The following is a 24,927-nucleotide window of genomic DNA, read 5'->3' on the forward strand; positions in this document are numbered from 1 at the left end:
GTCCAAGTGTACGCTCTATAGGCTGATGAATCATGATTGCTTATAATTGCGAAGGGAAACACCAGGCCGCTCAATGTTCGAACTAACATGGGCCCCGGTTGTTCCTCGCTGTGCCGGCTACCTTGAGCCTTTCCTTGCAGTGTTGGATTATGGAAGCAGCCTATCAGATATCTCCCTAGACCACCGCTTTGGGACCTTTGCAAGTTGTGGAAAGGCTGGTGAAGTGGACAAAATCGTGGTTCCGATTGTGGCTGAATCCACTGGCAGAATCCTTCCAGACAGGACCTGCCGGGATTCACAGTACCCAAATAAAGTATAGGATAGGATAGGATAGTTAAATTATACTGGCTAGGTCCGATTCCCGAACAACCAGTTTACCGTACTGTACAATCACTACTTAAGATTACAGTAACGGAACACACATTTCTAATAGGTATCAGCTAGTGTTAGCCGGCCAGCCGAAGACCCCTTGTTAAATGGCAATGCCGACGGAAACCTGTAACTTTTCTCTTTCCCTCTCTCTCGTCGACTCACCCCACCGGCTGGCCCGGTGAAGAGTATACACAGTAAACAGCGTAATTTATCCAACTATTCCTCAGAGTCATCAGTGTTCCAAGTCCAGAAAATCACTCACTCTCGACCTACGTATTCCGAAATGTTAATTCGGAACACTGTCTTCCCTTTCCTTACTCTCGCAATCTCTCTCTCCGTGCAGGGTGCTCCTACTGGTTCCAAGCCGCGAGGAAACAGTCACATTGTTATTGCTCGCAATGCAGCAGGCTTCCTTGAACGGGATGCTCCCTTCGATGACAAGACTTTATTTCTTAGGAGTGGGGAACACTCTCAGTTAGAGGCACGACAACAGCAGAAGGGGCAAAAAAGTGGGCAGCAAAATCGTTCCAGTCACAACAAGAACGTTGTGAACAGTTGGGGAAAGAATACAGATAGGAATCGGAGGAAGAAGGCGAAACAGAGGGCTAAAGCGAAACTTCGAAAGGCTGCAGCCAATGCAAACTCTGTCCATCCTGCAGTGACAGCGAAGACGGTGGCTACACCCCCTCATGTGGGTGCCTTGAAGGAGCCCGTGCAGGCACCCCTTACAGAGGCAGAGAAGAAGTTGGAACTGGAAAAAGCGACGGAGAAGAAGGAGGAGGAGGAGAAGAAAGACGGAGGGGAGGCGAAGAAAGAAGAACCAAAGCCTGTAATTCCTGAACATAAAGAGACTCCGGCGGAGAAGAAAGAGGAGCTAAACCATCTTCAAACAACCGAGGGAGAAGCACCAGTGCCACCGACTGGGGCTGATGTGACCACTGCGGCAACCGCGGCGGTAGGATCACTCGCACAACTAGCCCCTATGATTGCACAAGGGATGGCTGCAGGAGGGTCCGCAGGAGCATCATCGGCTATAGCAAACGATGTGATGGGTGGTGGCGCCTCAGGTTCCCCCAATAGTGGTTCGACTAGCAATGCAGGCAGTTCATCTACCGGTGATGGCGTTCCTCCCAGCAGTACCGGCTCTTCTAGTTCCTCTAACTCTTCTGGTTCAGATTCTTCGACCAGTTCCAACAAAGGGGAAGGTGAGAAAGAGGGTAAAGGTGATGAGGACAGTGGCAAGAAGGAGGACGACGGGACGGGAGATGGGAAAGGTGATGAGACCGGTGACGGGAGTGATAACGGGAAGGGTGACGAGAGCAGCAATTCCGAGGATGACAAGAAAACCGATTCCAAGAAAAAATCACCTGACCCTGATTCTGGTCATGGTTCCACCGAAGAGGTCCGTTGATACACTAGTGAACCCACCACACCCTCACTGATTATTATGCAGAATGGTGCCAGTACTAAGAGTCCCAAAGGTAATGATGGCGCCGACATGAGGAAACGAGGTACTGACCTGTATCTTCGTCGACTCATGACCTTGGACTAGTGTGACTCTTGACATGTTCCTTCCTTGATTTCGTTTTCCCTTGTAACTTCTTCTTCTACTGCTTTTCTGTATGTTTTGGAAACGACGGCCTTGAAATTTGTGAGAGGAAATTGCAGACCAAACCGGTACAACCACTGCCAGTCATTGAGCTGGTGCATTGAAATTTGGATATAACATTCCATGAGTACTTTTGGTTTGCAGGTATGTATTAATATCGTGAATGGAAAAGTACAAGGTCTATAAGTTATGGTTGACCAACACCCACGTACACACTTATGACTTTTTCGCAAATTTACTGCCTGACCTGATCCTTTTCCCGAAACACCACAAAATCCATGGGCTTTAAAAATGTGAAAAATTTGTCGTGAGGGTAAACCTGAAAACTCACGCAGGACAACCGACAGCGATTACGACGCACGCTAGGATAGTGCTACCTTTACCGTATCCTAGACTGTCGAACATCGTATTGCCAAACAAAGGGAATCCAAAACCGCAGAAAGAACGAAGACACGATACCGATGCTATACCTATTGAAAAGGCGATGATGATACAGTCAGTGACCACACTCTTTACAATATCGAGAAGTTATTGACCCGAAGCAGCGTACAGTGTGAACACGTCAACGATGTATACTTGTATCGCCTGAAACGCAAGAATCATGCCAGCTCCGACGAAAAATATTCCCTGCAAACGTAGCAGATTAGAGATATGAAGATACCTGTTCGAAGTGGTAAGTAAAATCTCACCATGTCAACGACAAACCAGTGAACGTGCGCTTGTGCAGCCCATCCGGTCATAAAAATCCCAACGGGAACAAATATCGAGGCGGGAACGATGGTTGCTGTATACGTGAGATAGCCGGAAGATTCTAGTAAAGTGGTGTACTTACGAACACGATACTCAGGCTCGCCGATACCGTTGTTCCTCGTTTTGAAGTACATATAAATCTTGTCCATAGTCCTGGAATTCATCCAACTGGCAAAAACCATGCCGAGTCCGAGAGCAAAATAATTCAAGCCCATAATACCGATGGATTCGCCGTAGATGATGGTGAATATTCCGGGGATCGTAGTGATAAAAACTGAGCTTGGGAGCATACAATTAGAAACGTCTAAAGGCAGCGAGTAGGGTGAGTTCCGCACCATAGAATATTCCATAGATGAAAGCCATGTACACGCCGAGTAGTTGTAAAATTGGTTCTCGGATGAACATCATGAAAGGCCGGGTCAGCGCCGTTCGGAGGATGTATGCCCAGCTGCAAAAACGGAAGGTCACAATAGATTCACCAGAGCATTGAGTGAATAAATTACTTTCTGTTTTCGTTCTCATAGATTGTAGAAAATGAAGTAGGTTTACCGGTACCCTTTTCGTTATCCGAAGCTTTCGCCAACCTCTGGGCTTTGCGTTCCAACAACACAGGGGCGAATGCTAGGCAGGTAATGTCAACAAAGAGATAATACAGGAAGGAATCTTGACGAAGATTAATTACTTTCTTGTAGTAGGATGATTCCCACCGCTTGAACGGCTACATCGAAAATTGTTGTAGACCAGAACTATGAATGGCCGAATGAACGAGGCCCGAAGATATACAGAGGCCTTAGGAAACAAAAAACGTACGTACCACCCATCTCCAACTTACTCGAGCAGCAATCCTAAGGACGTGATTGACGATGTAAAATATGAAGGAGAAATGGAACCTTGTATATTAGACTGACCAAGCTCCAATGACTGGCCCGGCTGCAGGTCCTATCATGGGACCGAGAGCATAGATAGCTATAGCTCGACCTCGTTCTTCCGGAAAGAATGTGTCGCCAATGACAGCACCACCAATCTGAGTGAAGAAGCTCCGGTGAAAAAAAAAGTTTCGGTCAAACATAAGAAGAGAACGTACAGTTAGTGGGGCACTACCCCCAATTCCGGCCAAAAATCGAAAGATGATGAGCTGCGTTTGATTTTGTGCGAAGCCGCATGAAAAATTCCAAACTACGATGGAATATGTAAAGACTTGTAAATGGACAAATTACAGAGCGTGATTCTGTAGTCAAATTACCGAGAAAAAAGGCATTTCCCAATTGAACCACGCGAGAGCGACCATATAATTCACTCAATGGTCCCATGAGCTTGTAATGACAGGTGAGAACGAAAATCAGTACTTGAACGAGAGAAATGATTTAGCACGATTTACCAGCGGTCCGATTGCTATATAAGTCAACGCCCAAAAGAAGCGTTAAGAAACGATGTGATAGAACGTACAAAAACCAAGCACAAAGACAACGTACCAAAACCAAGCACAAAGATGGATGTTATCATATCCAGCACGACATTACTCGTTATTCCAAACTCATCCGCAACCTGTTGACTCCCAGGTGCAATCATTGCGGATGCCACGGGCGAAACAAAAGTAAATAGGGCCACAATCAAAGTAGCCGCCCATTTACGACTCCTGGGCCAACTGTAGAACAAATGAGTGCGTATATTGCAGAACAAGTAGCACAGAGACAGGCTTTTTCGGATTCTTAGGATCGTCTGGACCGTCCCAGTCCACGATGACGACTTCTCGGGAGTCCAAAGTGTTCGTGGGGCTATATACCGGCTTTACGTCTTGTAGTTCCCGTCTCGTAGAACGTTTTTCAACATCTTCGCCATACCCAATGGTCGTTGGATACTTTGACGGCGAATTAGGATTTCTGTCTACTTCAACTTGGGTTTGTACATCTTCTTCTTCATGGGTGGACATAAAAGTTTATCAAAGAGTCGACTGAGATATAGTGAGTGCAAGCACAGGAAAAGAAAGAGCTGGGTAACATTTTCTCCATCAAGTTCATGGTCTAGCGATAAGATGAATGCCGGACCCGATGCCGAACGGATGTTACGGATATTCCGCTTGGCAACAGCTTCTGGAACAAACACACCTTAATTCTTCGCCCTCCATGTCCCAAGCTGTGGGCAATGTACGTTTGTCAAATTTCGCGATTTTTGTCTTTCTCAGCCCTCCATTTAGACAGCGCTTGCATACGCTCGAGTATGGCATCAAGTCGACGCGACAGACCGCATTCTGGGAAAACTCGCAGAGCGTATTGCGCTGGTGCTCATGGGCAAACATAAGCCCATATACAACCCTAGTGGTGAGCACAGTCGTTAGGCATAGCAAATGAATGGCTCTAAGTGGTAAATGTAGTCGACTGTGGGGACTATGTCATTGTCACCCACTGTAAAAGGATACGGGTTTCAGGAAGAAAGGAACAAGAGATCTTATATCGCAAACATACGATGTTTCCGGGAGGACTTCAAGAGACTCCCTACAGAGATATGATGGTAAAGAAACCAGAGGAGGTGCGACTGATATAAGCTCAATTTTGATGCCTTTTTTGACCAGGGTTATTTGTTAGATCATCCGACAAGCTGTATCTGGTATGTTACCAAAAAATAAACTGAGGGATAGGAGAATGGAGCGACTGCGAATATTTCCTGGCGAGCACTCCGGGATTTTGAATGCCAATGTCATGCGTAGTTGGCAAGATGGTACGCTACCGCAGGATTGGAATCCAACAGAGCTCGTTGCGCAGGTCCCACGTATATTACCCGCGAAGTATCGTGACAGGCCTCAGCACACGCTATGATATTCCTGTGTTGTATGTATATCGACATCTTAAAGAGGTTCCCAATGACATGTTCCCCTTGCTTCCTTCGTATATTCACCTTCCCAGGACGGAATTGTTTTCCTTGACAATTGCGTACATGATACTCACACTAAGTAAGCTGCGCCACAAGAATTTTGTTTCAGATTTCGAACCCGAGGAGCTTCCTGGAGCTTCATGAATTTTGAAAGTTACTGTCAATCAACGCACCTTTCCAGGTCCACCAATCTGTGAATTTGTTACAGTATTGTATCATGATAACGGTATTCATACGCGATCTCCGAGGAAGGATAAGTCTGGATAAGTGCCGGTTTACATTCGCCCTCATCGTAACAATGAGTTCCGGTATGTTTCTGATTTTTCGTCTATGATATCTTTCAGTGCATCTTGCTGTATCTCCATTTACATATACGAGGTTCCTGGCAATCGATTACATCCAACACTCCAACACCTCGCTAAGTTTTCAATTCTGTAGCGTTCACCAATCGCACACCTACTTGTTCTAACAATTACATAGATGTAATCATACACGTACAATTTCCCCTTCATATGTCAGGCTTTTGAGATACTTGAATGAGAACGAAGTCGCCGGGGGCTTCTTGGGAATCTTCTAAGGGGATGAGTTCCATGTAGTTACCAACAGATGTTCATTGAGTGGAAGATTTTCGTCAATTTGAATGAAACAGGAATACATGTATTCAAGTGTGGAAGTATGTACCATGTATAAGTCATAGCCCGAATTATCACTCATATCATGATCATATGAAGGTGTATTGTTCGTTCCTATAATTCTGCGCTGGAGACTGTTTGTGGGTGTAAAAGTTCGTTAATGTGTTCCTGCAGCAGCATTCCTGAACATGAATATAAGATGGGAGGAAGGGATGGCACTTGATTAAAGATACGAACCTATTGCTATTAGAGCAGAACCGTCCATCGTCTTGTACATGTCGGCTATATCATGATCCTTTCTGCGCACAGGAGCTTTCGTAGGTTCCTCCTGATGATCCCTTTCTGATTCTTCGTCGCCATCCTCATCATCGATGATTGCATCTTCCTCCAAACCAGAAAATTTACCCGTATCTGATGACGATCTCGTTTTCGTGCGAGCAGTCCTTCCATCCTGAGCCAGTTTCGCAAGTCTCCGCGCTTTTCTTTCTTTACGATACTGCCGCGAGACATTTAACAGCAATCCTCGTTCGTCATAATACATACTTGCATAGTAATGTATGCATTTTAAGAGGTCCTACATGAGGAGATGATTAATCAAAAGCTTTTTCGAAGATATGGAAGGATGGGTTCACTGATGAAGGATGTGCCAGTTGAGGCTGCAATATAGACTCCGAGTCATTCTTGAGAGCAGAGCTACCACGCAGAGGCAACATTGGCGCGAGATACTCTTCGTCGGTTGCGAATTTTCGCCGTTTCCGGGCTCGAGAAGTCTTCAAGGTAGGCTGTTGCGCAAAGAAATCCACTCTAGGCGCGGCATTATCCAGATAGTCTTCTGTGATACTTCCTTTCCCTTCGTCTTCCCGTTGCATAGGTAAAACTTTCCGGTACTTGGGCACAAAAGTTAATCCTCCGGCATCTTTAGCCATCCAATTACCGTGAGTATCCCGTACAGTGCGTTTCGAGGAACGCAAGTTGTTATTTTTCGTGGTCTGTTGAACGAGCGAACCATCTGTATGAAGCCGGAGACTGCTAAGGTCGAATACGGTGCTTAGACGCGATGGAGGCATAAATCAAGAAGGGCCACGTGGCTGATCCCGGGCCAACTTTCCGAGCGAACTTGTACATACTAGTTCATTTTTCTGTAAAGTAATGTGCATAATAAATCACAAGCAGGAATTTTCCACTAAAAATCCGTAAATTCCGTTCCGAACGTTCAGATCGTGGCCCACGGGTTTGGGCCGCCGAAACTGAACAGTCCTTATTTGTTTTAGTCTTCTTTCATAAAATCGTAAACAATTCTACGTAGTTTTACGTCGATAACGAGCATACACCTTGTCTTTTCAAACTGCACGGTGTACACCTGTGCTAATTGACTTTCAAACTCGGAGACTCTCGGGGATGAATTTCTTCTTTGTTACCGCGCTCCCGTATCAAACAAATCGCGAAAGGGGATGCCCAACTTGATTCCCTGCAGAAAGTACAGATTATAACGGGTCCCACGAAACGATATACCAAACACCAAACCTAATCATCATTTGTTTTACAGCTTACTGGAGTCGCTGGTCAAATCTGGATGAACTTGGTATAGGTTAATGTCTGAACACACGAGGAGTAGGTTCGGCAAGTGTTATTCAGAAGTGGTTTATCTCTCTACTCCTGGTTGGTCGGAACCATTGAAACTTTGTCACGGATTTCCATGCCCTATTCAGGACACATCCAGATAAACAACCATAGTCAAAATTTTCTCATATACTCTAGTACTACTAAGTAGTTATGAGAGAAGAACGAGAGGTTTAGGGCAACAGAGAACCTTAAGGCTTCCAACCTTCGGGCGCATATAATTCACAAAATGAGAGTGCCATGAGGTAGCATTCGCCTACAGAGACTCGGGATCAGGTCATTCATTCAATCCGACCAAAGGTCTGTCTCGTGTTCAAGCTAAACTACCAGCTGAACCCAGGTGCGTCGTGCTGTAGCTCCACCTTTATCGGTCCTGTCGCTAGCGAATTTAGGGAAATACTGTTCGGATTCTCGACGTTTGGAATGGATTATTACAGGTCAGCAAACAATGAAGGAAATCACGAACACAAATGGTGAAAGTTGTAATAGTACACGACATTGAAAAACATTGCTAATATACATAGGCTCCTTCGGCCATAGAGGCACATATGTGACGCCGTTTTTTAATTGTGTTGGTAGGGTATGATGATAGATGTGGAAAGGATTACACGGGGTGAGGTTGCAGGTATACAAAGTCATAGCTAATAACGTGAAGTGGTTTAGTTGAGGAAGCGGCATGGATATTAAAAATATGCGACATCGAGAAGATGGTGGCGTCCAACATTCGAACAAATAGTCTGGCATTGAACATTTTCCGCGGAGGATATCAGTGAAGGTGACATACAAACGACTGCCGCCACAGTGCGTATACTAGGAGCTTAGGCCCTTGATCGTGAATGCTATGTCATAAACCAAGCAGATGTTTTCTGCAATGGAATGCAACCTAAGTTTCACGTCAAAGTGACTCAGTAGGCCGGTATCCGAATTGTCGGAAGTCATGTCCTTCCTCGTTCCGCCGCATGTTGGTTGCAAGTAGAAGACCAGAGTCGTTACCAGTTCAGCGCAAGATACATACGGTTGAGTATCAGTGTCGTCATTATCTCTGTGATAAGCATGAGAGCAGAAGGCCTAAGGGTAAGTCGCGCGTCGTAGTCGTATTCGGTAGATGGTACGGCCTCCCAAACTGCTAGGCACGTTCTTCCGTCCATGCACTACTGATGTGAAAGGGGGGGGATGGGGAAGGAACAGTCGAACGTGGCAGTAAACCCGTTCATTGTATGGTAGATAGGAAAGTGGGATAGAGCAGAACAGAAATTCGTCAGCGGAATATATCATATTTGCCATTGCTCCCGCAATTTTTTTTCCAGTTGTAGGCTGTGGGAAAGGAGAAACGAAATATAAAACGTACCTCCATACGGTGTGGTGTAATCCTCCACTTGTAATGTCTGCCTGATTGGGCAGTAAAGTAGCGCGAGCTAAGCAGTTCATGTGAGAATTGCGACTCTGAGCCTTGTCCATGCGCACTGCGTGAAAATAAAACGACGTACGTGCTCCCTTCTCTTTGCTGCCGACTCAGATGCGACATTGGAAGACTAATCCGGTTATTTCCATAAACAATGTACCCTGGACTTGTTTCTGGACCGAAATAAAAGTAAGCGTTCTCGGGACCCATGACATTTGGATATTGTTGAGCCCAAGGTATATGTCGAGCAAGCCTTATGACCAGATTGGGCGATTGGGAGGCCTGCACAAGTAAGAAGTTATTATTACCTTATTCAAAGCCGGTCATTTAATGACTTACAAGGGACCTTAAATGTTGAGCCAAAAAATGTGAGACACCACTGTGGATTCGTGAGTATGGTCAATGCTCACAAAGAGAACGCTAGTCTTCCTTCGGGATCCTCATAACGATTATTGAATGGGTCTGTTCCATACTGAAGGAGGACGTAGGAACCAGACATTATTTGGTCGTGAGGAAGCGCAAGGCGCTCCTCTATATCTCAAACTTCTCGCATTTTAAGGAATCGGGACGAACAAGAAGGAAGTGATTCCGAAGAAATCAAATGAGCCATGTGTGATGGGGAAAGAACAACGTGGCGATCGATCGATCAAGTCACCACGTGGCATCGCGTGGCCATGTTGTTCCTGTCCAAGATTTAAAGGAATCTCAGATAACCCATTGCACCCTCACCAGACCTTCGAAAACCTTCGAGCGCTGATGTATAAGAGTCTATGCATACACATGTCTGATGTATATTATGCCGGTATCGACCTACGTGGAAGCTCAGCACATTCAGTAAATCTTGATATGGTTCCGCAGACAGAATCAGACAATTGCCAGCTTGCGTTGATCATTCCGATATAGAATTTCATCGAAGGCGGTGCATAAAACATTGCGAACCGACCCATGGTCACACACAATATTATTGCAGAAATTTATTCAACGCCATCACCTGAATGGAATAATCGGAATAATCTTTGTCAAGATTTTCAATCTTCATCTCCGGGGACCCCGAGTCAACTTTATTTCGGAATAAAAAGCCTCGATTATCTGTATCAATTAGGAAGCAGAATTCATCAGCAAGTTCTAAGAAGTGAGGCCAACTTCTAGAATACTTGATTCATACAGCACTATCCATAACACGTTCAGTAAGTGGAGTAAAACCTGGTAAGAATAGTAATTATAAGTGACGTGAAGTAAGAGGTCAAGTGAGGCCATTTGAAGAACTCAAGAGTTGCTTGAGATGTCTCACTGCAATTTGAAATATATAGTGCAGTCAAAGAAATTTGTATAGGTCAATTAATGTTCTAGCCTGTCGTCCATTGCTCCCTAAGTCTGTCCTCTGGGATGAGCAGTTGAAGTATGAGTTCCATTTTTTGAGACTCCGAGTTCGGAGTCAATTCCATTCCTCATAATATTTTATATCTACTCTGAGCCATCTACTTATTTTGCAACTAGTAATACTGTAGACGGTTCTTCATCGTTACATATCTGTGGTGCATTTTAAATGACTGACATTGATACATATACAACCCTTCTTCCGTGTATGTACCCCGTTGCTCTACCTCCCTATCTGCTGCCATTAACATCGAAAACTGTTCAAAACTCACTACTGGCATTACCCCTGACTCACAACGGCTAGTAATATAGAGGTAAAATTCCACCACTCAATCCTAATGTTCCCCACCTCAATGGGAAACAGTAAGATCTTCACAACAGAGAATATTGGAGGAGGAGAAAGGAGGAAGAATCGGTTACGATCCCATTTACAGAAACGATATAATTGGGCTTTATATTATGTACGCGTTTTGCTGTATCACAATTCTTTGATTATGCAAGCTGTTCACGAAGGCGCGGGAAGCTGCAGAAGAGCTGATCCAGTATGTAGTATGTCGTGCTCTGTGAATGCACTTGTGAGCTCTTTGTAGCGGCATCATAGTATGTAAAGGCCATTCAAATGCCGTATCGGCAAAACGCCTTTAAACCATTCCCTGATGACAACACCAAAGTGCACTCTCACCTGGAAACAGCGTCACGCAGTATCTAGAGATACCATCGCGAGATCAACCAATGTCACCGTTGAACTTGAAGCTCAAGGTGCTACTCTGGCTTCAACATTCATTTCGGATCAACTGCCGCCTCTTCCTACTCTTTCAGAGATACCAAGCCCAAAGCCAGTATCTGTTGTCAACTCGGATTCATTCACCATCGCGAGAAGACTGATATCAGATGATCCACATAATGCAACGGGGAAGACGGCTGTGTTGAACCTAGCGAGTGACCAAAGACCAGGTGGAGGATGGGATACGACGTTATCTAAAACTCAAGTGTGTCGATGTTTTTGGTGTCAATTGGATGAAAGTTCCTGATGGCCGCGCCAGGAAGAAGCCCTCTGTTACTCCTCGACTCTTTTCTCCACTCTATCCCCTTCCTATTACCCATGGCCTAATCTCGGTCCTGGATCTATTGCGGGAGTATTCTCGCCTGGCGTCGTTATCTTCAAGCACGACCTCGATCACGACTGTGTTGACCTTCCCAATAAAGAGCGATGTGTTGTCTCTGTCCTCACTGTTGCTGCTCCCTGCGGTCCTGAGTTGACGAAAGACGAGCAGAGGTTTGTTAAGGAGAGTGATCTGCAGGATTTGAGGGAGAAGATTAGGCTGGTGTATAGGATGGCGGGATGGAATGACCAGGAGTTTCTGGTCCTCGGTATGCTCTTTTGTCCTATTGACCCGTTCGATTTTGTTTCTCAATCAAGCTAACGATTAGGTGCTATGGGCTGCGGCGCGTATCGTTGCCCTCCACTACTCGTTGCAAACGAGATGCGTGATATCCTTCTCGAATCTGAATTCAAGGGCCGCTTCAAGAAGGTCATATTTGCGGTGTACAGTTCTCCTGGTAATGGTGCCAGGAATTTCGAGGTCTTCGAGAAAGTGTTCAAAGGCGTTGAGGTTTAACACCAAAGGTCAAAGATCCAGGAAATTTTTCAAAACAGAGATTAGTGATAACTGCAGGGAATTGTAAGGTACATTTGTAACTCCAACCTCGTCTTCTCGTCTCTCAGATTGGACTGAACTCGACCAGATCTACCTCTCCAGCCCCATATAAATTTTCGAACTTAAGCCCGCAGTTTTTACTAGATCAGTCAACACGCATCAGTACGTTGGATTTCAGACCATACAAATTCTACTCACCCTAGTTCGATGAACTCGGGAAGTGTCCGCGCTTGAGCATTCAATAGATTCATCATTGTCATATCAAGTTCATACGTTCTGACACGGGCGACACCATAATTCGGTAGGAGCGGTTCGGGCGCGATATCGAGCTGGACAGTGCCCTCATTCGATGAGGTTTCGTGAGTGTGGACAGCGTTGCGGAGAACGGTGTCGTCTGGTCGGACGTCAGAAGAACTACGGAAGATCTTTATATCAACAGACAACGTACGAATGATAACCCTACTACTTGGCTTCATGGCCTTCCGCACATTCTTGAGGATGATCTCGCTTTCGGCGTCAGGCCAGTCCCGTCTGTGTATTCATCAGGACCTTTCTCGAGGTTAACATGAAGTAGATCTTACAGGATCGAGCGAATCTAGGATCCATTCTGCAAGTTGGATTCCAATATTCAACCGTGAAAGACATACATACATAGTAGAAATCGCATCCTTGCACGGCAGCGTCCTTGAAGAAGTCAAATGGAACAAATTCGACCCTCTGATTCTCAATCGCTTTAGGGTACTCTTTAGCCCAGAACTAGTAGATAACGGAAACCATGAGCATCGAAAAACATTGAAAACATGAATTACGACACCTTCCGCGCCATCTCGATAACTTGCGGTTGGTCTTGAAGAACTAACTTGATATGTGGATGTGCCTTCATGAGACTCATGGTAACATGTCCATTGCCTCCACCGATATCGCAAACTGTGGTGTCCGCGGGCAGGGATGTCCATGGATAAACTGATATCAGGAGCAGATAGAACAATTTCGTAGTAAGCGTGGTAGGGAACTCAAGAACTTAAGGGGCAATTAATTAACGTACATACCTTTAGCTAGGAAACCTTTTCCAGTTACATCTCCCCAGCCAACCATAGCCCTTGGGAAGCGCTGCGAAAATGAAAAAAGAAGTTACCAGGGCACAGACAGTGAGAAGACATTTAGATTAAGGACGACATACCTCGCCTTTTTTGAGCCCCTGCCGCTAGAAGGATTGGTTCATTTTTTCATCTGACAAAATTGGAATACAGATAACATACTGTTTTATGAAAATCAAAGAACGGATACCCGGTAGCGCGTCTAAACGGGATCCCACCATCCATCTCAGAAGGATCAGTTAAGGTATCGTTGAGGTATGCGGATGCCCGCAGACTTTCATCCGTCCTGTAAGGAATAATTCAGGATGTGTCGGATAGCAACCACATGATTTGAACAATGTACAGTAGACACACAATCGACGAAACGGTATCGGACGAGAGAAGTTTCATGCTCAACCGATTATTCGCGAAAACCCCGGGTTTGACTGGAAGGAGAATGTGATTTAGATTCGTTGTTGCTAGGAGGAGCTGAAAAATTCTTACTCTCTTTGAAGCAATGCTTCGTGGCGAGAAGACGCAGAATGCGCGTCAATTTCTTCGCGTCAAGGCCCGAGCGGGAAGCTAACTCTGATGCTGGTATGTAAACCTTCAGGTATGCCGAGCAAAAGGTCCGCGATTCGAGCTTCAGTTACAACGAGCAAGCAAGCAGGTTCTTCATGCTAACCAGGGTTGGTAAGGATAGAGGTGCATCGTAAGGGACAGGTTAATGTATACCTCCAATGATTTCTAGAGCAGATGATATGTAACGGAGAGAACATAATAACATCATCGAGACTCACATTGACCATAACAGAGCCTGGAGGAGCAATTGTGAAGCTAAGTTGTGCACAGGCCGCTTCAATGATTTGTATGGCCCTGATCAATCGGGTAGGCGTTTCCTCTGGTACCTGGAATGGACCCGGCTGAAGGGTATCGAGAGATGGAACGGCTTGTCCAACCGCAGAGTATTCAGCAATGACATCCTGAGTAGCTTTGTTGATAAGGTCAGTGAGGGCGGTAATATGAGTGTTGTCGAAGTGGCACATTCTTCTTCAGAACTTGCTTTAAGATATGCAGTACGTGAGAACGAAAAGAGACGTATTGTCGAGACCTGCTGAGATGGCTTTTGTACAAGCTCAGGAATCCAACCCGAGTAGCGGGAGAGAAGCGTTACTTAGTGACTGTGGATGTATTGAAAAGATGTGGTCCAAGGAGACCGGATGATTGTATCAAATGGTGGTGGCTTGAAGGACATGTATAGCATGTACAATGCATTCACACAATCTCCGTTTTTCCGCACTCCAACGAAGTATTGAGCGCCAACCATTGGGAACTGATGAAATGCATTGTTCAACAATACGAAGATGATGACTACGACACTGTGAACGCACCATTCTATTATTTTTTTGATTTCGAAACGGAAAAAGTGGTCAGCCCCCGTATGGAATTCTTCGAATTTCTCTTGCACAGAGGTTGACGCGTACTAGACCGAAATGACTTTTTATAATTTCTCCAAAATAATGGTTAATCCGAGATAAGTCAACCGTAGGTTGGCTTATCATAGGATAAGATAAGGAGTGGCGATGAGTGTTATTAGGCGCTTGTCCGTTCTCACTCACGACACTCATCGCAATACATCCCACAATCCCACCTTTCGTCGTAATCTTCGGATACAACAATGCAGCTCCCTTTACGCAGCCGTCCGACATTACAGAACCCCGATAGAGTGCATATAACCCACAGTAGCACCGAAGCTCGCAATATGTTCGCTTCCTGGGATGTAACGACGCGTCTTACATTCAACAAAGAAAACAATGCAAACAATATTCGTCGCGATTTACAACGGGCAGCACATCTCAAGGATCCGGAGAACATCAGGACGCCATCACCAGTCACTTCCGAACTCACTATCCAGCCGGAAGAATGGGAGAAAATCCGCACTAACCCATTTCGTTTCGACTCATTGAAGCACCTGATCCCGGATTTCGTACTAGAATGGATGGAGAGCCGGAAGAACCAGGAGGAAAAGGATAAGAGAGAGAGAGAGGAGGATACGAGTGCAGAAGCGGAGGAAGAAAAGAAGAAAAAGAGAAGACTGGCCGAACCCTTGGTCCCGGTGATGAAGAACCCACTAGTCCCCTTCCAAGCAAACTTCCACGACGCGTTATACGAAATTGCCCATGTTTCACCTATTCCATTACCATTCTTCAGCAACGACTCTCTCCAATTCATCTCCGCTCGCGCCCATTCCCTTCCACGGAGGAAATACAAGTCGAATGATACCAGGAAGAGCGGCTACTTCATCGACCTCGAAGCCTTGAAGAAACTCCTACGTATAAAATACGCTGAGGAAGACCGACTCGAAGGACTCGATTATATTCTTTTCGTGGAGTGTGTCAACAACTACATGAGGTTCGAAACGAGTCGCGACCCAGAGGGCCCAGCAGGTTCACGAGCCCAATTTATCATCCAACATTTCTCATTTTTCCTCAATAAACGTCATACGGCAAAGCTCTACACTTACTGGAAGCCAGCGGAACTCCGAATCAGAAATGAACAGTACCTGGAATTCACCGGTTTCATACAGGGAGTGTACGACTCGGAATGGACCAAGGTGGAGAGCAGAGTCGAGTTCGAGGAGACGATGACAAAAGCCCGCGGTGGATCATCGTGGCATTCTTATCCTTTCCAATCCAACCCAACCTCGAACTACTCCTCCTCTTCTTCTCCTCCAAACCAGCCCTTTCCGCAGGGCAGTAAGGCTAACAACCCCGGACCTTGCTGCATCGGATGCGGTCAGCGGGGTCATAAATTGGGAGAACACAAGGATGGTAAACAGGGACCGTTACTCTGGGCTAAATACAACAACACCAGTCTGGTCACGCCTGACCGAGCAGCCGAGCGAATCTGCATCCCCTGGAACCTGGCAGCTTCCCGCTGTTCCGCGACATGCACATACCTCCACGTTTGCTCCCTCTGCGGCAGTAAGGACCACCACGCCGGGAGGTGCAAATATTTCTCCGCTTGATCATTTCCCTCAGTCTTCCATATATCCCACTTTGCAATTCCATGATTTCTCTTCAGCTATTATCGAACGTAACCCTTTGCCGAATACGCCAGATCATTTCGTTCAACTATACAACAAAATTGTGACTCCTTACAACGCCGACATTTTTGAACGAATGCTTTCAGAATGTAATCTTACCAGCTCCCATCCTCTCTTAGTTCGAAATCTTCGCTTGGGCTTTCCTATCGGAGTTATGCCACCTCTCACAGAAACAATCATTACACCCAATCACCCGAGCGTTTCGCAATACCCTCAGGTAGTCGACCAGTATATTGCCGAAGAAGTCGCCGCAGGTCGTATGGATGGACCTTTCACACATGACGAGATTTATTTTATTTGCAGAGGACATTTCCGGGTTTCCCCCTTCATCGTTTCCAAATCAGAACAAGGACCCGGTATTCCCCCAAAATTCCGTGTTTGCCGTAATCTATCCAAAGACGGTCGCAATTCCTCTAGGAATATAATTCCATCAGTTAACTCTTCCGTCGAAAAGACATTATTTCCAACAACTTTTAGTTCAGCACCGGAAATAGCAGATACGGTGAGTCTTTTCTATCCTAATTCACACTGATTACCCCACGGTCTACTTGGCTTCAATCCGAGGGACCAACTTATATTATTATGCCCTGTTATTACGGCCCTACGGGTGTTATGCCCGTTCATATTATCCCAGGCCTTATGATTTTTATGCTCAAAAAATTATTATTCCGCGCATTATACCGCATTATTATATTCGGATTATCACTTCCAGAACATTCAACTTATACTTATATCTACAGATTGCTTCGGCACCGCGTGGTACCAAGGGCCTCACCCTTGATATCGAAAAGTTTCATAGGACAATTCCGGTACTCCCACACCACAAACCTTATCTGGTGGTACGCGACAATCACGGTGATTTCTGGTTCGAGAACGTCCACTGTTTTGGACTTTCGTCAGCTAGTAGCAACTCGGGACAGGTCTCCGCAGCGGTACGGGATATCTGGAAAGCCAGAGGGGTACATCCGGTGGAGAAAATAGAAGATGATTTCGCGGTGTTTTCGGTGCCTCTCGAAGACAGTACATATCCCTACGACCGCGAACAAATGCTAGACATAATTCGACCACTCGGCGTTCCATGGCACCCCCTCAAAGGCGACAAATTATTCGTTTCGATTATTACGTTCATAGGATTTTGTTGGGATATCGACAACCGACGGGTTAGTTTACCAGAACCGAAGCGAATCAAATACCTACACCGCCTTGTAATCTTCATCGAAAAGTTCACCGGCCGGAAAACCCCATTACCCGAGTTAGAATCTCTACATGGCACCCTATGTCATCTCGCTTTCTTACATCCTGATGGACGTTCACATCTTCCTCCCATATCAAACTTTATGGCTACATACCGTGGCGAGCGCGAAGCTTCCGCCGGACGTTTCCCAACACCAGCAGTCTTTACAGAAATCAAATGGTGGCTAGAACGCCTCAAAAATCCTTTCTATTATCGTGAGCTACGACAATTAGGAGATCTGCTAGACTTGGACATATACGTTGATGCATCCACGGACTGGGGCATCGGCATCATAATTGGTGACACTTGGGCGGCATTTCATCTAACTTCAGACTGGAAGCTTCCCGGAAGAGATATTTGTTGGTTAGAAACCATCGCTATCGAATTAGCTATATACTATCTCGAAGTAATGGGATATCATGATGCCCTCATCCTTATTCATTCAGACAACAAAGGTGCAATTGGAGCACTCAACAAGGCTCGTAGCCCAAACTTCTGGATCAACACATCTATACGACGTATTTGCGGTGTCATTGGACCCCTGTACATTCAACCAAAGATCGAATATGTCATCTCAGCGGAGAATCCTGCCGACCCTATATCTCGCGGAATATTAGGATCAAGGAATACAAAACTCCCACTTGCGTTTATGCTCCCGCAGGAGCTAGATGATATTCTTATTTATGTTTAGGTATTGAAAGCTTATATATTATCCCGTTACAAATATTCTGATGAACAACGCATTGAATTTATTAGGCTGCCACCAGAATTTGCGCTAGCTGATTCTAGCGCGAGCAAGGCACTTCCGCGAGTGCCCGCTGCTCCAATATTACCACACATCCATACTAATCCCGAACCTACGGCACCTATAATCCCAACATTCCTTACTCCTTATATCCCTTCTACATACCCAACGGCCACTAAAATTTATCCTAATCCTACACCGAATCCACGTCAACCTCTCCCTGGACAAGAATACAGGCCTTCCGACCTACGAAAACACTCTCTGGCTACCAAACGACTACACACCTGGACGTCTCCCTGGGCAATTCAACACCGACAACACTTATCTGAATCCCTTCCACTATCAGTGATTGACGATGCACATAACGCTATGCAAAAGTCACTGGCGCCGAACACTTTAGCTTCATACGCGGCGGGCCCCTTACGTTTCAATCAATATTGCGATTCTAGGGAAATTCCTGAAGAGGATCGTATGCCCGCCCATCCCATGCTTATCGCAGGTTTCGTCGGTCATCATATGGGCAAGGTCTCAGGTAGTTGTATCAAGAACTGGCTCTCAGGTTTACGTGCATGGTTCGAGTATTCAGGTGCTCAATGGCCGAGTGATTCACCAGAAATAAAGATGGCCCGGAAGGCAGCGAAGAAGGAAGGGACAGCTCACAAACGACCCATACGACACCCTATCACACTCGCACACTTATTAGCCCTCTACCGTGCTCTAGATACTTCAAACTCGTTCCATTGCGCTATATGGGCCCTGGCTTTGGTTACTTTCTGGGGATGCCGCCGACTCGGAGAGCTCACTATCCCTTCATGCAATGCTTTTGATCCCAAATTTCACGTGTCGCGTAACACAAAGAACATTAATTGGAATGACCACAGGGGCAATACTTCAGTCCATATTCAGCTGCCTTGGTCAAAGTCCACGCGCGAAGATGGTACGAACTGTCACGAAGCGGCAGAGGCGGAGTGACTAACGGAGCGGGAAAGCGGAGCGACTAAGCAGAACGGTGAGGCTGTTAAGATCATGTACACCGTGTAACCGTGCCAAGGCCACAGGGTGTCTAAGTGCGGAATACGAATGGGACAGTAGTGAAGTTATTAACAACACCGCCGTTACGCCGTATGTCCCCGGAGAGCGAGAGTAGAGAGAGAGGAGCTAAGTAGCAGCCAGGTCGGAGCGGCGGTATCGCCGATGACGAGGAGCGGACCAGAGGACGTTAAAGTCCTAAGGTCAAGGAGGACGTACTTCAAGGCGTTGAGCCAGAAGACTTAGAGAAGAGCTAAGTTGAGAAGGGAGATCTAAGTTGATCTAAGTTGATAATTAAACTGAGGAACTACAGTAGCGTACAGGCAGTATTTATATCTACGGAACGGCGCATCGGTGCGGAGCGCCAGACTAACTACTAGGAGCTATACGAGTAGTACCTGCAGGGTAGAGTAAAAGACAATAAGGAGAGACTAGAACGAAAGAGTAAAAGACAATAATGAGAGACTAGGACGAAAGGATATGTGTAGCGAGAAAGAACAATAGGGAGAGATTACAATAAGAGCAGATCTTCGGAGTACCGAGCGGCGGAATGGAGGCCCGCGGCATGGACTTGACAGTATCCCCCTCTTAGGCTTGAGCCCTCGAAAGCCATTAATACCGGTAGTTGGTTAGTCACCAAAGAAAAATTTCAAAGGCCGTCAGGATCGGGGATTTGGCCCATCAGTCAGCAGGAGAATTTTCAAAAGCCGTTAGTACCGGGAATTGGCGCGGTTCACCGTACACCCCGTACAACTCGAAGGAAAATTTTCGCTGGTCCGTGCGCAGTTTTTGTCCTATAAAAGGCCCAGGGTTTTGCCGCTAAGGCCCTAACTCTCTCAAAATCTTCTAAGTCCACCAACATGACGACCAGCCGAACCACCACGACCACCCAACCCTCCGCCAGCACCTCTTCTCGCCCCGCCGATCCTCCGAGTCCCGGCGCCCCTATCGACGAAGACGAAGACGAAATCATCAGGGAGGCCCTTGCGAGGGTTGAGAGGGTGAAGGCGCGGAAGGCAGCGGAGGCTGCTAAAAGGAAGGCAGCGGAGGAGGCAGCTGCTAAGAAGGCGGCAGAGGAGGCGGAAAAGAAGAAGCAGGCGGCGGAGCGAGCGGCGGCGGCGAGACGCCAAGCTGCTCAAGATGCTCGCGATCGGGCCGTCCGGGCTCGAGAACAGGAAGACGAGATCGTCGAACGACGGAGGAAGTTGGCGGAGGCTGCTACCGCCAGAAGTCAAGGCGGAACTTCCACCGGGGATGTTTCTGCTTCGCCGAGGAGACCTATTGTGGAGGTATCGAAGATGAAGAATAAGGGAAAGGGTAAAGCCAAGGCCCCGGTACGTCTTTTTCGGCTAACATTAAATCTTCTTTATTGACTTGTTTCTACTCAGGTCGTCGATGAGGACCCAGACGACGGCGACGACGGCGACGACGATGATGAGGACGAAGAAGACCGAGAACCTTGCGAACGGTGCAGGTCGAAGAAAATCCCTTGCCTGAAGCAGGCTGGCAAGCGGAGTAGCGTAATATGTAAGCCCTGCCACGACTCGAAAGTACGATGCTCGTACTCGGGTCGTCCTTATGTAGTGAAGAAGGATGGAGGAGCGGGCCCGAGCGGCGAGCGGCTAGCTGTCCTCGAAAGTCAAATGGCACAACTCCTCGCCGATAACCGGGCCCTACGAGAGGCGAATTCGAAGACTCAGCAGTACCTTCGCCAGCTGCTGAGAAGGCAAGAGGACGACCATACGCGCCTCATATCCATGGACACTAGGATGTCCTTGATGGGTATGGGAGAGGGACCGGCGGCGGCAGGACCGTCGAGGAGGACCACCGAGCGGCGGCGTCCGCTGAAGCGGCGAAGGGTTGTTGAGGAGAGTGAAGAAGAAAGGGAGGAAGAAGAAGAAGTGGAGGAGAGGGAGAAGGAGACGGAGAAAGATGGGGAAGGAGAGGAGGAGGAAATAGTCGAGGAGGAGATGGCGCCGACCGAGGCGCGAGCGGATAAGGGGAAGGAGAAGGAAGTGGTAGAGTAGTAGTATCGCGGACATCGGACATCGGCATTCGGCCTCTCTTGTAACCTTCTTGTAGCCCTACCCCCCTCGTATCGTTTTTGTTTTTTGGACTTTGTATATATAAAAAATGTCAACTCGATTTTGGAAATCGGAAAGTGAATGGGCCGCTAAGCGGCGTAAAAAGTAATTAGTTCGAAGTGTGAACGAAATATAAGTGCAATAGTAGATTGAAGGAGAATGTAAGCAATTAAGAGAAAGAGATAAACACTCAATTTGCTATCATCGTGTTTATCCTCTAAACGCACAAAGTAGACTTCGGCGGAGCGCGGCGGAAAAGGGAAATGAATAAAATGATTTTTTGTGATCAAGGTCCAGGTTTGTGAGGGTATCGGGCGTGGAACGCCGGTACAAGTTCGTCAGCATGTAATTCATCAGCAGCAACCCAAGAGAACTCATCATCAGTACCTTCGTAACCGGCCCACCGAATGTAATAACGTAGAGGACAACGTTTATACCTTCTGTCCAGCTTGGAGTCGAGGATTTCGGCAACGTTGTACTCCTCTTCACCATCAACTTCAATTGGAGGTGGAGGAGATTGAGTACGATTCGGGAACGGGTTCGGCGTAACCGGCTCCAGCTGTGAGACATGGAAAACCGGGTGAATTCGGCGAAGATAGTCTGGGAGCTTGAGCTCGTAAGACAAAGTACCAGGTCGACTGATGACCTTGAAAGGACCAAGATATTTTTCTGAGAATTTTTCAGTAGGACGAGTAGAACGAATGTGCTTAGCAAGAACGAATACTTCGGAGCCGATCGGGAACTCCGGGTGCGAGATTCTTTTCCTGTCAGCTTGTTCCTTGTAACGAGACTGAGCTAAAAGGATTTCCTCTCGAAGGAAGACGTGGAGTTCATCGAGATTGACGACGAAGTCTCTGGCTAGATCAGACTTCATGTCGACCTCGGGCCGAACGGTGATATTTGGGTGGTATCCTTTGTTAGCGAAGAATGGAGTAATACCAGTGGAAGCATTGGGAGCGTTGTTATAGGCGAACTCGGCGATCGGAAGTAGAGGCGACCAGTCATCTTGTTGGTAGGAACAATAGATCCTGATGTACTGTTCGAGAGTCTGATTGACACGCTCAGTTTGCCCATCGGCTTCCGGATGATATCCAGAGGTATAGTGAAGTTCCATGGAGAGCGCTTTACCGAGAGCCCGGAAGAACGCCGAAACAAATTCGGAACCACGATCGGAAGTAACATGATTAGGGACACCATGTTTAGAGAAGACGTGAATAACAAAAAGCTCAGCTAGTTGTTCGGAAGTAATGGTGTCGTGAGTTGGAATAAATATAGCTTGTTTGGAAGATCGATCCACGACGACTAGGATAGCTGTATAACCATTCGACATTGGCAGTTGTTCAATGAAGTCCATGGAGATGGAATCCCATGGTCGGACCGGAACCGGCAGAGGTTTCAACAAGCCGTAAGGCCGGTGACGGCGGGGCTTATTGCGACCACAGATAGTGCAGGAGGTAACGTAGTCACGAACAAAGTCTCTGACCTTGGGCCAGGTGTATTGACGACGTACAGCTTCGAGAGTGCGGTTCTGGCCGAAATGGCCTGAGAGTGGATGATCATGGAAATAGCGAAGGACTTGAAGGCGAAGATCGCCGTGATTAGGGACATAAATACGGTCGTCAAGGCGTAGTAGCTTGTCACTACCTAAGCTCCAACGTTCATTGGAAGGATCTTTTGCAAGTTCCAAACCAGCAACGGAGCTCGGGTCGGCGGGAAGGGCGAGGATGATGGCTTGGTGTAGGGCTTCGATATCCATGATAATCGAGGCTCGTAAAACCGGGCCTTCCAAGAAGGTAGCTCGAAGAGACGCAGTGAGTTGTTCGTTAGTAAATATAGGACGGAAGTTATGAGGGTTCACTTGGGCGTAGCCGATATCCCCCTCTTTAGGGTAGACGTCCCAGCGTCTAGTTATCGAATCAGGTTTCTCGCCGAGTTTTCCCGGTCGGAAGCGAATGACCATATTAAATTGATGTAAAAATTCTGACCATCGGACCTGTCGGCGTGTAAGAACCTTGGTAGTAGAGAAATACTCAAGATTCTTGTGATCGGTGACGACGTCCACCGGATCACCCGAGCCTTCCAGATAATGACGCCAAGCTTTAAAGGCCTCGAAGATGGCCAGTAGCTCTTTGTCGTGTGTATCATAGTTGAGTTCCGCCGCATGAAGCGTTCTGGAAAGGAAGGCTAGAGGATGAATTTCACCGTCAGCATATTGGATGGAAAGAATAGCCGCAATGGCGTAATCGGAAGCGTCGGTTTCCACGATAAGTGGGCGATTCGGCTCCCAATGGGCCAGTATCGGCGCAGAAGTAAAAGCGATTTTGAGGTTTTCGAAGGCCTCTTGACAGCTGCTGTCCCAGATCCAGGGAGCGCCTTTTCGGGTAAGCCGAGTCATCGGCACAACGATATCGCTATAATTATAAATGAAACGACGATAGAAATTTGCAAAACCCAGAAAGGACTGAATGTCCTTGACCTTCCTCGGAACCGGCCACTCTAGAACTGTCTGAACTTTCTCTTTGGACATGGTTAATCCGTCGGGAGAAAGAATATAACCCAAATACTCAACAGTATCCATATTGAATTCGCACTTCTCGGGGTTGGCGTAAAGCCGATGTTTCCGTAACCGCCGAAGAACCTCCTTAACGTGTTCTCGGTGTTCTTCTGGCGTATCAGAGTAGATTAGAATATCGTCAAGATAGACAATAACACAGACATCGAGCATGTCAGAGAAGATGTCATTAACAAACCGCTGGAAAGCCGCAGGGGCGTTCGTAAGGCCGAACGGCATGACCTTCCATTCGTAAGAGCCGTAGCGGGTCCGAAAGGTGGTCTTCCATTCATCACCTTCAGCGATTCTGACCAGATGATAAGCGTGAGCGAGATCCAATTTGGTGTATATTTTAGCTCTTTTCGGAGCGTCGAGGAGATCTGAAATGAGTGGGAGTGGGTAACGATCCTTTTTGGTGATACGATTGAGTCCACGGAAATCGACGCAAAGGCGAAGTTTGCCGTCTTTCTTCGGGACGAAAAGGACCGGAGCGCCGTGAGGAGAGGATGATGGGGTGATGGCACCAGTAGCCAGCTGTTTGTCAATAAAGTCTTTAAGGGCAACTAGCTCCTTTTCAGACAAAGGGTAAATACGGCCGAGAGGCGGCGAAGCGCCTTCTTCCAAGTCAATCTTCAAGTCGTAAGGTCTGTGTTCAGGAAGAGAATCTGCAGCTATCTCGTCGAAGACGTCTGCAAACTCAGCATACTCGGCTGGGATGGAAGGAGGAAGTAGAGGGACAGTAGGAGCGGTGGAAGAGCGGTCGGCGGCGCGGGCCGCGACCTCTGAGTGGATAGCACGAAGAAGGATGGGTTCC

At 46.9% G+C, this 24,927-nt stretch overlaps 8 protein-coding genes across 8 annotated transcripts; 3 read left to right on the top strand and 5 right to left on the bottom strand.

Annotated features, from left to right (window-relative positions):
- The first annotated feature begins 319 nt into the window (after positions 1-319).
- C8R40DRAFT_1126003 (uncharacterized protein) lies at positions 320-2,061 on the top strand. The gene is made up of 3 exons (XM_046229005.1): positions 320-588; positions 635-1,774; positions 1,826-2,061. Exons 2-3 carry the CDS (start codon positions 656-658, stop codon positions 1,922-1,924), a joined length of 1,218 nt encoding a protein of 405 aa, XP_046081585.1. The 5' UTR covers positions 320-588; positions 635-655; the 3' UTR covers positions 1,925-2,061.
- An 11-nt stretch (positions 2,062-2,072) lies between these two features.
- C8R40DRAFT_1126007 (MFS polyamine transporter) lies at positions 2,073-4,765 on the bottom strand. The gene is made up of 15 exons (XM_046229006.1): positions 4,429-4,765; positions 4,204-4,376; positions 4,110-4,123; positions 3,975-4,044; positions 3,816-3,907; positions 3,640-3,755; positions 3,546-3,576; positions 3,414-3,477; positions 3,235-3,352; positions 3,067-3,179; positions 2,814-3,005; positions 2,671-2,765; positions 2,518-2,608; positions 2,313-2,451; positions 2,073-2,264 (listed from the first exon to the last, which is right to left on the bottom strand). Exons 1-15 carry the CDS (start codon positions 4,659-4,661, stop codon positions 2,198-2,200), a joined length of 1,608 nt encoding a protein of 535 aa, XP_046081586.1. The 5' UTR covers positions 4,662-4,765; the 3' UTR covers positions 2,073-2,197.
- An 89-nt stretch (positions 4,766-4,854) lies between these two features.
- Positions 4,855-5,544, top strand: C8R40DRAFT_1056717 (ribosomal protein L13 domain-containing protein; the record flags this gene model as incomplete). The annotated part of the gene is made up of 4 exons (XM_046225102.1): positions 4,855-4,875; positions 4,926-5,049; positions 5,103-5,257; positions 5,314-5,544. The coding sequence occupies 4 exons, from the start codon at positions 4,855-4,857 to the stop codon at positions 5,542-5,544; spliced, it is 531 nt and encodes a 176-aa protein (XP_046081587.1).
- A 558-nt stretch (positions 5,545-6,102) lies between these two features.
- Positions 6,103-7,320, bottom strand: C8R40DRAFT_1240395 (uncharacterized protein). Its single transcript, XM_046233516.1, has 3 exons — positions 6,864-7,320; positions 6,469-6,805; positions 6,103-6,413 (listed from the first exon to the last, which is right to left on the bottom strand). The coding sequence occupies exons 1-3, from the start codon at positions 7,296-7,298 to the stop codon at positions 6,346-6,348; spliced, it is 840 nt and encodes a 279-aa protein (XP_046081588.1). The 5' UTR covers positions 7,299-7,320; the 3' UTR covers positions 6,103-6,345.
- A 566-nt stretch (positions 7,321-7,886) lies between these two features.
- On the bottom strand, positions 7,887-8,702 carry C8R40DRAFT_639994 (uncharacterized protein). Its single transcript, XM_046235742.1, has 3 exons — positions 8,318-8,702; positions 8,042-8,250; positions 7,887-7,991 (listed from the first exon to the last, which is right to left on the bottom strand). The coding sequence occupies exons 1-2, from the start codon at positions 8,593-8,595 to the stop codon at positions 8,175-8,177; spliced, it is 354 nt and encodes a 117-aa protein (XP_046081589.1). The 5' UTR covers positions 8,596-8,702; the 3' UTR covers positions 7,887-7,991; positions 8,042-8,174.
- A 138-nt stretch (positions 8,703-8,840) lies between these two features.
- C8R40DRAFT_1056683 (uncharacterized protein) lies at positions 8,841-9,752 on the bottom strand (the record flags this gene model as incomplete). The annotated part of the gene is made up of 5 exons (XM_046225100.1): positions 8,841-9,002; positions 9,200-9,266; positions 9,339-9,535; positions 9,593-9,599; positions 9,664-9,752. 5 exons carry the CDS (start codon positions 9,750-9,752, stop codon positions 8,841-8,843), a joined length of 522 nt encoding a protein of 173 aa, XP_046081590.1.
- A 1,487-nt stretch (positions 9,753-11,239) lies between these two features.
- C8R40DRAFT_1126022 (uncharacterized protein) lies at positions 11,240-12,509 on the top strand. The gene is made up of 3 exons (XM_046229007.1): positions 11,240-11,619; positions 11,674-12,001; positions 12,062-12,509. The coding sequence occupies exons 1-3, from the start codon at positions 11,287-11,289 to the stop codon at positions 12,247-12,249; spliced, it is 849 nt and encodes a 282-aa protein (XP_046081591.1). The 5' UTR covers positions 11,240-11,286; the 3' UTR covers positions 12,250-12,509.
- On the bottom strand, positions 12,353-14,410 carry C8R40DRAFT_1175521 (S-adenosyl-L-methionine-dependent methyltransferase; the record flags this gene model as incomplete). The annotated part of the gene is made up of 14 exons (XM_046232339.1): positions 12,353-12,428; positions 12,487-12,682; positions 12,737-12,819; positions 12,870-12,883; positions 12,940-13,044; positions 13,103-13,251; positions 13,338-13,398; positions 13,469-13,492; positions 13,548-13,671; positions 13,729-13,810; positions 13,869-13,884; positions 13,952-14,044; positions 14,100-14,111; positions 14,165-14,410. The coding sequence occupies 14 exons, from the start codon at positions 14,408-14,410 to the stop codon at positions 12,353-12,355; spliced, it is 1,281 nt and encodes a 426-aa protein (XP_046081592.1).
- Between the last annotated feature and the right edge of the window lie 10,517 nt (positions 14,411-24,927).

This window comes from Lentinula edodes (genome assembly GCF_021015755.1).
Source record: "Lentinula edodes strain Le(Bin) 0899 ss11 chromosome Unknown C8R40scaffold_44, whole genome shotgun sequence".
Lineage (NCBI taxonomy): Eukaryota > Fungi > Basidiomycota > Agaricomycetes > Agaricales > Omphalotaceae > Lentinula > Lentinula edodes.